We start from the raw sequence: 12,569 nt of genomic DNA on the forward strand, positions 1-12,569 counted from the left end.
GGATAAAATGCATACAATATGACCAAAGGCTGAAGGAACTGGGTATGTTTCATTTGGAAAAAGAGATTAAGGGGCAGGGGCAGCTCTATGTATTTTGCCGCCCCAAGCACGGCAGTGAGGCAGGCTTCGGCGGCATGCCTGCAAGAGGTCCGTTGGTAACGCGGATTTGGCGGCATGCCTGCGGGAGGTCCGCCGGTCCTGCACCTTTGGCGTACCCGCCGCCGAATTGCCGCCGAATCCGCGTTACCAGCAGACCTCCCGCAGGCATGCCGCCGAAGCCAGCCAGACTGCCGCCCTCACGGTGACCGGCAGGCCGCCCCCCACGGCTTGCCGCCCCAGGCATGCGCTTGGTGCGCTGGTGCCTGGAGCCGCCCCGGTTAAGGGGGGATATCATTGTTACCCGAAATTGGGCCAACTAGTAAGCTTAGGGAGGACTAATGACCCACTAGAGTTTGGCAGAAAGCAGCACGTTTATTATATTGATAGCTAAGCTCAAAAGAGGGTGTGTGTGGGGGGTCACATTCACACTCGCATCCTCACGCTCCCAGGACAGGAATGGCACTGGAGATGTCAGAATCCTTCAAGGTAAGTGTCCCACAGCACAGTGATGGACGGTGTGATGAAGGTAAGTCTTCCCGAGGCACGATGGAATGCAACGCAGCGAACCACTGGCCAGGCGGTCTGGACAAAAGGACTTCACGGGAGGTACAAGCTTGTGAGTGCACTCCTGAGCACATGGCCCCTTCCCCTTTTAAGGACCTGCTCCTCATGGCCTGCGACTAGAGATGACTTGGCCGCGTGTGGTTGGTCAAACTCCACCTCGGGCAGTGTCCATGCAGTGTCCAGGCATTGGGTGTGTGATCGCTGCCTAATCAGAGTGTCATGGCCTGCGACTAGAGATGACTTGTCCACGTCTGGTTGGTCACACTCCACCTCGGGCAGTGTCCATGCAGTGTCCATGCATTGGGTGTGTGAGTGCTGCCTAATTAGAGTCCCAGACACCTTGTCTACCTGGGAGCTCTTCTGATCTTCCAGCCGTTCAACCAGCCCATTCATCCCACAAGCATTCCAGGAGGGAGGGGGAGGGGAAAAGCCACTTCACAGGTATTCAGAGAGGGAGAGGAGACAAAAGTGGGGGGGGAGTATAACAGACCTTTTGAGCATACAGGTTATACATAGCATACAGATCACTGCTGCTCCTACAACACTCCGCCCATTGATCTATTATCATTAAAGTAGCTGTTGTCGTTGTAGTACACAGGTGATCTGTTGCAAACAAACCAAACAGTCATAACCAGATGAATATAACTAAAACCATTACAATTGACTAACACCAGATATAACATAACACAAATGCAAACAATCACAATAATAATAATTGGGAATACAGTAAAACCATCACCATTACAATAATTGGGTACATTGACAAATAAAATGAGGCCCAAGTTTGATGCTGCAATAGCCATCAAACAATAAAAGTCAACCTTAGCCCTTAAGTACACACAACAAATAAGATTTGTAGGAGTACCAGTATCAATAACAAAACTTAATGACAAAATGATTATTAGAGAACCTAACCAAAAATAATCCTGATGTATTGGGGACCAAAGTCTTTTGGACAGAGATGGATGTGATTGATAATTTGGTTGGAGATGAGGGAAGTAGAAAGAGGAAAAGGCATTTACCCTGTCAAGTGTAGTATCCCCTCTCTCTCTGGACCCAATGCTAGCACAGGACACCCACCAGAGACAGACACAGAACATGCAACACAGAGCACTGAACACAGACTTTGTTGCGACACTATAACCATGGTATTTTTATAACTCTTCAGCTGGTACCAGCTCTCCTGATGTTCTGGTTTGGAGGCTGAAAGATAGATGCTTAGAAACAAATTAGCACAGTGCTCCCACCGCGGCAGACCCTGCTCGTTTGAGTTGTCCATGGTGTCTGGGGTCCGGCCACCGGGAGTCTGGATCCGGGGGATCCGGATCATACCAGATATCCCTGTCCCACTCGTTATATGGTCCCGCACCCCCCTGGGCTTTCATCCCAATGGCGGTGACCCGGGCTGAATAAGGCCCCCGGACTCTGTTCTCCTGGGCGGACCCCTCCAGGACCAGATCTTTCAGGCAGGTAACTGCCTGGCTCAGAGCGGCATTCTCTACTTCCACCCACTCCCGCTCCTCCTCTGCTGCCACCACCTGTACTGCGGCTACAGAGAGGGAAGACGCCTGGGCGGTAGCAGTCAGAGTCTGCACATTCCACATATCCCGTTCCTTCTCCAACTCATGAATTGTACTCCCAGGTGGAATAGCCCCTGGGATCCAGGGGTCCGCCCCTTTCTTTTGGAGCCATTCTAACAACACCCCAGGCAGAGGCGCCACTCCCCAAGGGGGAGGTGTCTTCTCGCTCAGGCTGCTTTGCCTTTTTCTTCCCCTTGCCCCATAGTGGCATACTTAACAGCAGTGTCCTTTTCTCCCTGCAGTGGGTTGCTAGCCTACCACCTTTTCACACAGGTTCGAGCTGGACCCACCCAAAAGACCACCGGGCGGGGAGGGGGACACCAGGGGATTTACACTTAATTCTCTCCCTTGCCCTACACCGGCACTCAACAGTGGCGTCTTTCTCTCCCTGCAGTGGGTTGCTAGCCTACCACTTTTTCACGCAGGCTCAAGATAGACCCACCCAAGAGACCACCGGGGGGAGAGGAGGGGGATGGCACCAGGGGACCCCTACTCTTGGGTCAAATTCTTCACTAAGCTGCCCGCATTCTCCACCATTAATGTTACCCGAAATTGGGCCAGCTAGTAAGCTTAGGGAGGACTAATGACCCACCAGAGTTTGGCAGAAAGCAGCACGTTTATTATATTGATAGCTAAGCTCAAAAGGTGGGGGGGTGTCACATTCACACTCGCCTCCTCACGCTCCCAGGACAGGCATGGCACTGGAGATGTCAGGATCCTTCAAGGTAAGTGTCCCACAGCACAGCAATGGACGGTGTGATGAAGGTCAGTCTTCCCGAGGCATGATGGAATGCAACGCAGCGAACCACTGGCCAGGCGGTTGGGGCGAAAGGCCTTCACGAGAGGTACAAGCTTTTGAGTGCACTCCTGAGCACATGGCCCCTTCCCCTTTTAAGGACCTGCTCCTCATGGCCTGTGACTAGAGATGACTTGGCCGTGCCTGGTTGGTCACACTCCACCTCGGGCAGTGTCCATGCAGTGTCCATGCATTGGGTGTGTGATCGCTGCCTAATTAGAGTCCCAGACACCTTGTCTACCTGGGAGCTCTTCTGATCTTCCAGCTGTTCAACCAGCCCATTCATCCCACAAGCATTCCAGGAGGGAGGGGGAGGGGAAAGCCACTTCACAGGTATTCAGAGAGGGAGAGGAGACAAAGGGGGGGGGAAGCATAACAGACCTTTTGAGCATACAGGTTATACATAACATACAGATCACTGCTGCTCCTACAACGATAGCCGTCTTCAGATACTTGAAAGGCTGACATAAAAAAGATGGAAGTAGTTCTTTGTCCACAGAGGGCAGGACAAGAAATAGTGGGTTCAAACTACAGCATAGCAGATTTAGATTGAATCTCAGGAAAAACTTCCTAACTGTAAAAACAGTAGGACAATGGAACAGACTGCCTAGGGACGTTGTGGAAGCTTCTTCGCTGGAGATTTTCAAAAGGAGGCTGGACAGCCATCTGCCTTAGATGGTTTAGACACAACAAATCCTGCATCTTGGCAGGAGGTTAGACTAGATGACTCTTGTGGGCCCTTCTAATCCTATCATTCTAATGCAGAGGTGGGCAAACTACGGCCCATGGGACCTTCCTGCCGGGCCCATGAGCTCCCGGCTGGGGACGCTAGCCACTGACCCCTCCCCTGCTGTTCCCCCTCCCCCGGAGCCTCAGCTCACTGCGCCACTGGCGCAATGCTCTGGGCAATGGGGCTGCGGAGCCGCGGCCTGACTCGGTGTTATGTGCTGCACGATGGTGTGGCTGGCTCCAGCCAGGTGGCCTGTGCTGGTGCTCAGGGCGGCACAGCTTTAGCGCCGCCAGCCAGCGGTGCTCCAGGCAGTGCAGTAAGGGGGCAGGGAGTGGGGGGAGGGGATGTTGGATAGAGGGCAGTGGAGTTCGGGGTGGTGTTCAGGGGACAGGGGTGTGGATAGGGGTTGGGACGGTCAGAGGGCAGGGAACAGGCGGGTTGAATGGGAGCAGGGGTCCCGGGGGGGGGGGCAGTGAGGAATGAGAGGAGGAGTTGGATGGGTCGGCAGGGGGCAGTCAGGGGTGGGGGGTCCGGGGCCAGGGAGCAGGGGGGAGGGGCGGGTGGATGGGGCAGGAGTCCCGGGGGGACTGGAAGGGGGCAAGAAGCACGGGGGGTCGGATGGGGGCGGGGGCCAGGCCACGCCTGGCTGTTTGGGGAACCGGCCCTCCATACAATTTCAGAAACCCGATGTGGCCCTCAGGCCAAAAATTTTGCCCGCCCCTGTTCTAATGGAACATGGTCTCCACATGGGGCTTCCTTGGATCTGGCATTTCTTCTGCCATTTCCCTCTCCCCCACTCTGCTTTTTGCTTACCTTGACTTGCAGAAGGGCAACTCTTTTGTTTTTTTCCTTGCCTGTAAGCTCCAAGCTCATCTACTGTGTTATATAAATAACTAGAAGAATTCTTAGTATATAGAGAGATCTCTTAACAGATAGATCTGAAAACATCTGATAGAAGTGCCCAGGCATCTTTATCCCCATTCTACAGGTGAGGAAGCTGAGGTGCAGGGAGGATAGGGTATGCTATCAGTTGATAGGGGGAATAGAGGGTCTGAACAGGGTTTATAATACAGGTGGCTGGGAAAGGATTTGTGTGTGTGTAGAATCAGCAAAAATTAACAGAATTTAGTTGGCAGTGAATAAGTTCTTTGAAGTTTTTGGGGATTTTGTTAAAATCCTGAACATTTTTGGAACCAGTTTTTGGCTGCCATAGTGACTAAAATTCTGCAAAAAAAAAAAAAAAAGAAACGAACGAACGAAAGAAAAGCCATTTAAAAAAACCCCAAACGAACCAAACCAAAAACTGTGTTCCACTGAAAATGGAAAATGACTTTCTCCGGTTAGCATGAAACTCCGCTGGGCTTTGAAGCCCTCTCGGCCCGCCAGGGTAAGCAAGTGCGTTGCAGACACAGCCCTGCCCTGGAACATGCTGCTGCCATGAGCCCGCGCGAGCAGGAGTCTGCTGCGGTTCCATACCTGTTAAGCGCGGTGGCTTCGGAGAAGAGCAGCGCAGCACTTCCTTCTGGCGATAAGATCTTCGCCCTCATTCGTCACAGCTGGCGGCGGCTGCCGCTGCACCGCTCGCAACTGCTTCTCTAGAGAAGCTGCGGGGGGTGGAAACAGAGCGAGTGGGGAGGAGGGAGCGATGCAATGCCCAGGGCTGCTCCCCAGAAACCTCGCTGCTCCTGGTGATCCCGTTCGCCATGTGATCCCGGCAGAGCTGAGCCTGGCTCCGAAATGGGAACCTTAGGGAAGAGGAAGGAGAACCCGTAAGCTTGCCGTGACTTTGCTTCGTGATCCCTCTCCAGGCGGGAGCTCCCTGGCGGCGCGAGGGGGTGAAGAGACGGCAGATACAGGCGGGAGGGAATGCAGGGCAAATGGATGGGCCGGGGCTGTTCCCGGGACCCCTCTCCCTCCCACACGCGCGCTGTCCTCGCACTGAAAGGCAGAGTTAGCGGCCCCTGTGCCTTGGGCGCCCAGACCCACTCCTGGTTCCGGAGAGCCCGCGCTGGGCTCGGGCCTCGGTGGCTTGGCCAGAGCTGCCTTGCTGCCGCGCTTGCAGGGAGGATGGGATGAAGTGACCTGCAAGGGAAAGCAGTGCCCTGAAGATTGAAATCCAGGCTGCTGCATTAGCGTGTCTAAAGCCCATCGCTTTCCTACCCAATTACTCCGGGGGAAAGAGGGGAGGGAAATGTGGTGGTAAAAAGATCCTATTTCCCCATCTTGATTGTAACTTTCCCAGCTGGAGCTGGGCTTTTGTCTTGCTTTGAAAAGCGGGGTGGACTGAGAATACCTGAAAGTTGTAATAAATGGGGTGTCCTAGCAGGAATGCTGCTGGAGTGATCTTGCCTCCCCTGTGGTTGCTGTTGCAGGAATGTCAGAACCTGTGGCATCTCTTATTCTGGCTAAAAAATCTAGTCACCTGTCCCTTTGGGGTAACGTGCTTTAGTCTATAGTGCGGTGTGTGAGAAGTCATCACTTTGGTGCTAGTCCTCTCACATTGGGAACACCGCCTAGTGCTGGGTGCTAGCCCACAAGCTGACATTCATTACTTTGTGATTTCTTTTTCCCTTCAAAAGTTTGCAATGGAAATCCAGGGTGGAAAAAAAGAAGTCTGTTCACTTCCACTCCCCTTACACGCTGGCTAACTGCTGTAAGTGGAGATATTTTTAATTAATTGATGAATTCAGCTAATGTCATTGATTAGTTACCCTCTCTACCCTGCTTTGAAAGCAGAAAGTGCCATGCTGTAAGCTCTGTGGGGTGGGGACTGTCGTTATTTTGTGCACTGTTCAGTTCTGAGTGCGTTCTTGGCACCAGCCAAAATAATACACCTGCTGCATGTAACTTTTGTTTCACTGCCATTATAATGCTGTAGCAGCCTGGCTTGAACGGGAGTTGGAAGGGAATCGACAAAGGGCACCTTGTAAGCTGATCGGTCCCTTCCTGTTACCTAGACCCATAAAATGAGACCATGAGGTCACACAATAAAGCTAAGGGAAGGAACATTTAGTCAAAATAGGAGACAAGCTGATACAGGCTGTGTGAAGAATTCTAACTTCAACAGGAATGGATGGGGGTGTTTAGCATCTGCTCTATCAGCAGCACCATCATACACTAGCTTTGTATTTCTGGTGATTTGGCTTCAAGTGTGGTCATACGTGACATGTGAAATGAGTGTCATGAACTACACAGCACTCTAATGGCAGAGAAATTGCAGATAAGGATTGAGAGTCATTGCTGGAGCTATGGCATGGGGGCACTATTCTCTTCGTTAGGCATGCATAACTCCCCTTGGAGCACAGAGCTGGAGTCAGGGATGCCTGAATTCTACTTTCAGCTCTGACACTAAAATCACTCCCCCTGTAGCTTGTCTTCCTTATCAGTAATATACAGAGAATGGGTTTACACCAGAAACAATTTAACTCTAAAAACCTACCTTACAGGGCCTTTGCTAGATTTCATTAATTAATATCTGAAGTGCTTTGGTTATGAAAAACTGTATTGAATAAGTATTTTATATTTGCACCTGAACCTACAGGGGTTAAAACATGAGTTTCACTGCAGGGTTCGAACTGTGCATGAAGGAGATGTGCACTGCTGCTTACTGTACCAAGTTTTGTTCCAGGCAATGCCATCTGTGTGTTACTTCTACCATCAGTAAAATTCACCCCACATATGATTTTTAACATTCTCTCTTAGAAGATGTTTCAGTGGGGTGCAACTTACATTCCTTAAAACAGCTAATCATTTTATTGAACGGAGCGGTGATCACTGACAGAGAACTATCAGGCCATATTTTCAAAGGCATTTCAAAATGGTGCCTGCAGCTTTGCAAATGCAAATTTGAGCACACATTTTATCTATGATTTTTGTGCCTTCTCAATCTCTTATGTTTGCATGAAAATTGTAATTTGTATGTACAAATAAAGTAAACTCAAATGTTATTTGTAAACACAGAAGCTTTTTGTACTTACAAAACCTTTTGGTGTGAAAAATACACATCTAAAAATAGGCACTTGCAGAATTATGGGTGCAGTTTTAGTGGCCACCTTGGACAGTCTGACCAATAAGGTTGTTAATACAGTCATTAGTAACTTAGCAAGAAAAATTCAGTATAAGTGGACATTTACAGGAGCAGTTAAGAGGAGAAACAAAACATGTAACTATAAAATATTCCACTGTAAAATCATGCTGATATTTCAGGCATGAGCTCTATCATTATTTCTTAAGTTTTTTTTGTTTTTTTTTAATGTCTTCCAGAATTGTTCAGGGTTTGACTACGGGCTTAAATCCATTCACTTTCATCATAGTGCCCAAATGTAAATATCCATAGGCTGGATGGTCATTACTGGGACATTTCCCCAGTGTTATAATGTACATTGTTTGATTTTAGATGAAGTGTCAGATTATATGAATGCCTGTTGCTTTGCTTGGGAATTATGTTTACATTAAGATTGAAATATATAGATTTAAAAAATGAAAAGCTCTATAACCATGCTCTAAAGAGCCATATTTTCGGGGCTAAAGATATTTGATAAAGAGAGGTTTCTTTGGTGCATTTGCCAAGTGGGAGGGTTATGTTTTTCACCAACCCAACTCCGGGGAGCTAATTGCCTTTTAAATCTCTCCTCCTTTTCCAACCTGCAGTGGAGGCTTGTGTGAAATTTGCCACTGCCTTGCTCTCATTGTACTCACTTGACTGTTGTCCTTTCCTTTAGGAAACCTGCACAAGGATGCAGCACTGCCCCTAAAACAGCACTTGAACTGAAGCAGATCAGTCGTTGTGCCTCCCATTCAAATCCTACCCAGATTACTGAGTTCAGAATAATGATGCCTTTGGGACACTTAGCCAAAGGCGCCAGCCTGGAGAACCTCATTGAAACCTGCCTTCAGTCTTTTGGTGAGTGTCCTGATTTGAAACAATCGTGTGTAAATGTTTTCAGACCTTTGTACAGTAGCAGTTTAGGTAACTTGTGAAACGTTAAGATATAGTCAAGCATTTATTTTTTTATATATATATATAATATGAAATATGGATCTATAAATTTGTGTAATATATGATGAAAGTTTAGAATGATAACATTCTTTTCTGGGAAGGCACTCCTAATCAGTACAGTAAAGTTACCAGGCATTTGAAGTGAAGTGATTTTCATTTCATTTTTTGTTACTCCATGCACAGAACGGAAAAATTCTTTGCACATGGATGGATGTTTAACAAGTAAACGTTGGAAAATGGAGAATGCAATATTCTCAAACTGTGTAAATGTGTTTATATCGTCTAGTCAGAAATTAGAAGAGTTGTTTTGTGGACTAGGTGCAGTAAAGTAGGAATGCTTGTTACTTAATCAGAAGAGATACTTACAAAAATCAGCTCTTAAGGAGAAAAGATTCAAGTGAAAAACCCAATCATATACTTTTTGGCTTATAAATTATTCATGATTTTTTACTTTCACCAGCAAAATATCTACATTGAAGAGCACCATTTGAGATGTTTAACTTATGCAAAAAACAAAAAAGATGCTTTCTATTTTCATTAGCAAACACTATTTTTGATATTTTATGGAATCAAATGGAGGGCTTCAAAGCCTTTATAAAGAATAAAGATAGAAATCTAAGTATTTTTAAATCATTTGTTTTTTAAATGATGTATTTCTTTGACTATAGAGTACCATTTTTTTTTTTACTGCCAATATGATAGCCTTCCATGCTATGTGCTGGATATTTCAGTCCCTAGCAGCAGCTTGTGGCATCCCATTTATTTGTAGAGTTCACCTTTTTATAGCTGTAAACCAACATGAAAACTGCAGATTTTTTCAAATGGAGATTAAGCTGAGTATGACATCGATTTTTCTAAATGTCCAACAAACTACTTGTTGTCAATTGCAAAAAATAGGCAGAGCAGTGGAAGTTGTATTTGTACATACAGTACACATAGGGTGAGTTGCAGTTCGATGGGTTTCTTTTCAGTGAAGGATTTATAGGAGTTAAATAAGACTTAGTATTGATATGGTGCTTTACCTCTTCAAAGCACTCTACAAACCATGACTAATCCTTGCAACACCCCAGTGAGGAAAGCATGCATTGTTACTTACTGATGATAAAGAATTTGCAAGGGAAGACATACATATCTGCAGAAGAAGAGAACCAACAATCCCTTTCTCCTCCATCCAGTTTTATTGAATTTTACTACGTAAGAAAATCCATTAAACCACTAAAAAGCCCTCACTCTTACACACGTTAGTAGTTTGGGTTTTTTTTTTTTTTTTTCATCTCTCTTCAGACAAAATGAGCCAAACTAAGTGCTAAAGTAAGCCTATATACACGTATTGTATTTGTTTTAGCTCATTAACCAATCTTCTCAACTTGTACCTGTATTTTTATAAAAGAAAAAGGATTATGCATTTTATATTAAAAGCTAGCAGAATGGTTGCAGTGACTTATTTCAAATAATGTAGGTGAAATCCTGACCTCACTGACATCAATGTGGTGTTTGCCATGGACTTCAATGAGGCCGGGATTTTATCCAATATTCTTATTTGTTTTAGTCAATATACATATTTTGTGTCAATTATATTTTAATCCTTCTAAATGAATAATAATGCATATGTAACCATAAGATTTATGGAAGAGCTTGTTTGAGAGAACTGTGTTGTACTGTAGATATCCACATATTCTTATATAAGCCAAAGGCACTTCACAGTCTCTTCCATTCAGTGAGCTTATACAAATAGTCTTCCTTGTGTTTTGTTTTCCTTGAAACTGTGCAAATTCTTAAAATATCTTGGGACTTCACAGTAGAGTATTTAAATAAAGCATGAAATGAGGCTGGTACAACTACATAAAGACATTGCTTACAGAGGGTTCTTTCGGGGGTTAACTACAAACATCTTGCAAACAACCTTCACTGGAGTCCATTTCAGGAGAGGGGATGGGGAGACAAAATTTTGCTCTGTGATCGGGTAAAAAAAAGTGTTAAATGCTGAATCAGTACAAATCAATCAACAGACTGAGTGAGTCCACTCTATGCCTGAAATTGCAGTGCATGCTATCCAGTTACCATGGACAGTCACAATTCTATTCCAGACTGAATTTTTCTTCCTTCTGCATCTCAGAAAATCACTCTAGAAAACACTCTGATTTGCAAGGTTTTATAGATAATCACCCCTGATAAATCCAGTGCTGGAAACTGTGCAATGTTTTACTTTAATGTTAGATATACAGTTTATTAAATGAGTATTTGAAGCACAGTAGGGAAACTGATGCTTAGGGTTACTTGCTGAAAAAGAGTTCTCTGCTATGAAAATTCAGTATATAATAAAGAAGGCACACAACATACTTTAAAATGCACACTGTACATTATGCTATTCCATTAATATTTGCAATAGCACCTAGAGGTCCCAGTCAGGGATCACATCCCCATTGTGGTGGGTACTGCACACAGACAAAAACTGTTTGAAAACTGATGTATGTCTAACGGGCGATAAAGGCTGGCAGCACTAGTGGAGTGTAGGTGGGAGCTGACAGCCCTATTCCATATCAGAGATGATAATTAGCACAGGGCCAAGTCAAGGAGTCTTAAAAATGAAGACAAGTAGTTTGCACTTGTTTTGTGTCATGCAGTGGAAAAGGGGAAACCAGTGAAGGGATGCAATGATTGAGGAAGATGTTTTTTTTTTGTTTTGTGTTTGCAGCAGTGTGGTGAATGGATGTAAGAAGGGGTGGGGGCAAGGCGACCTTTGTCAAGAACAGACAGGAGCAAGTTGGAATGACAAGATGTGAGATAAAGAGGACCTGTATCAAGGTTTAGCAGTGTGAACAGCGAGGAAAGGCCAGATCTAGGAGATGTGTGTGAAGGAAAAAGCAAGATTTAGGCAGTGCCTGGAAGTGTGGGTTCAGAGAGGGGGCTGGGTCAAAGACGATGGGCCTCAATGTTAGGAACGATGTTAGTGTTGTACATAGTGACAGTGAAAGTGGGGAGGGCTTTAGGGGAAAGATCAAGAACTCAGTTTTGGCTATGTTGAGCTTAAATTGATAGCTAAATATCCACAAGGAGTTTTCAAAAAGACAGTTTTGAATTTTAGTTTGGAAGGAATGAGGGAGGTCTGGAGTGGAAAGGTAGATCTGAGGGTCTGTCTACACTGCAATGTAAAGCTCAAAGTTAGTAGAACTCAAGTTAATATACCCAGGGTCTGCTAACCTAGGGCTTGAGCATCTAGACTCATTTGTAACCCAGGTTAGGAATTACTGCACCCTGGGTCTGAACCTGAGACCCCAGCGTCTATAGGGAATTACGTGGGCCTTAGTCCAACCACCCATATCCCAGACTTCCTAGAGGCCTTCCAAAATGTAGCTGTTTTAGCCCTTTGTTCAGATGCAGCATGAGAAAAGAACTTGACTGTCCTATCTCCTAGAACTGGAAGGGACCTTGAAAGGTCATCGAGTCCAGCTCCCTGCCTTCACTAGCAGAACCAAGTACTGATTTTTGCCCCAGATCCCTAAGTGGCCCCATCAAGGATTGGGCTCACAACCCTGGGTTTAGCAGGCCAATGCTCAAACCACTGAGCTATCCCTCCCCCCCTCCCCCCGGGAGTTTTTGTCCAGAGGACAAAAACTCAGCCCATGGCATTGTGGAATGCTTTCGGTAGACTCTCTGACCATGAGTCCTACGCGGCTGCGTCTACACCGCAAACCAATAGGGTTTGATCCCTGTGTCCCAGTTTGACTCAAGCTTGGACATGCCACCTCTGCGTGGTCCTGAGACCCTGGATCTGAGTTCTGGGTTAGTGTGATTTGTGTA

General features: G+C 46.3%; 1 protein-coding gene across 1 annotated transcript in view; it reads left to right on the forward strand.

Annotated features, from left to right (window-relative positions):
- The first annotated feature begins 5,506 nt into the window (after positions 1-5,506).
- Positions 5,507-12,569, forward strand: part of RASGRP1 (RAS guanyl releasing protein 1) — a 74,130-nt gene continuing 67,067 nt past the window's right edge. The window contains exons 1-2 of the mRNA XM_024202056.2: positions 5,507-5,538; positions 8,491-8,672. Coding sequence (XP_024057824.2) covers positions 5,507-5,538; positions 8,491-8,672 — 214 coding nt within the window. The remainder of the gene's footprint in view (positions 5,539-8,490; positions 8,673-12,569) is intronic.

This window comes from Terrapene carolina, unplaced genomic scaffold (assembly GCF_002925995.2).
Source record: "Terrapene carolina triunguis isolate 2854851 unplaced genomic scaffold, T_m_triunguis-2.0 Scaffold96, whole genome shotgun sequence".
In the NCBI taxonomy this organism is placed as follows: Eukaryota; Metazoa; Chordata; order Testudines; family Emydidae; genus Terrapene; species Terrapene triunguis.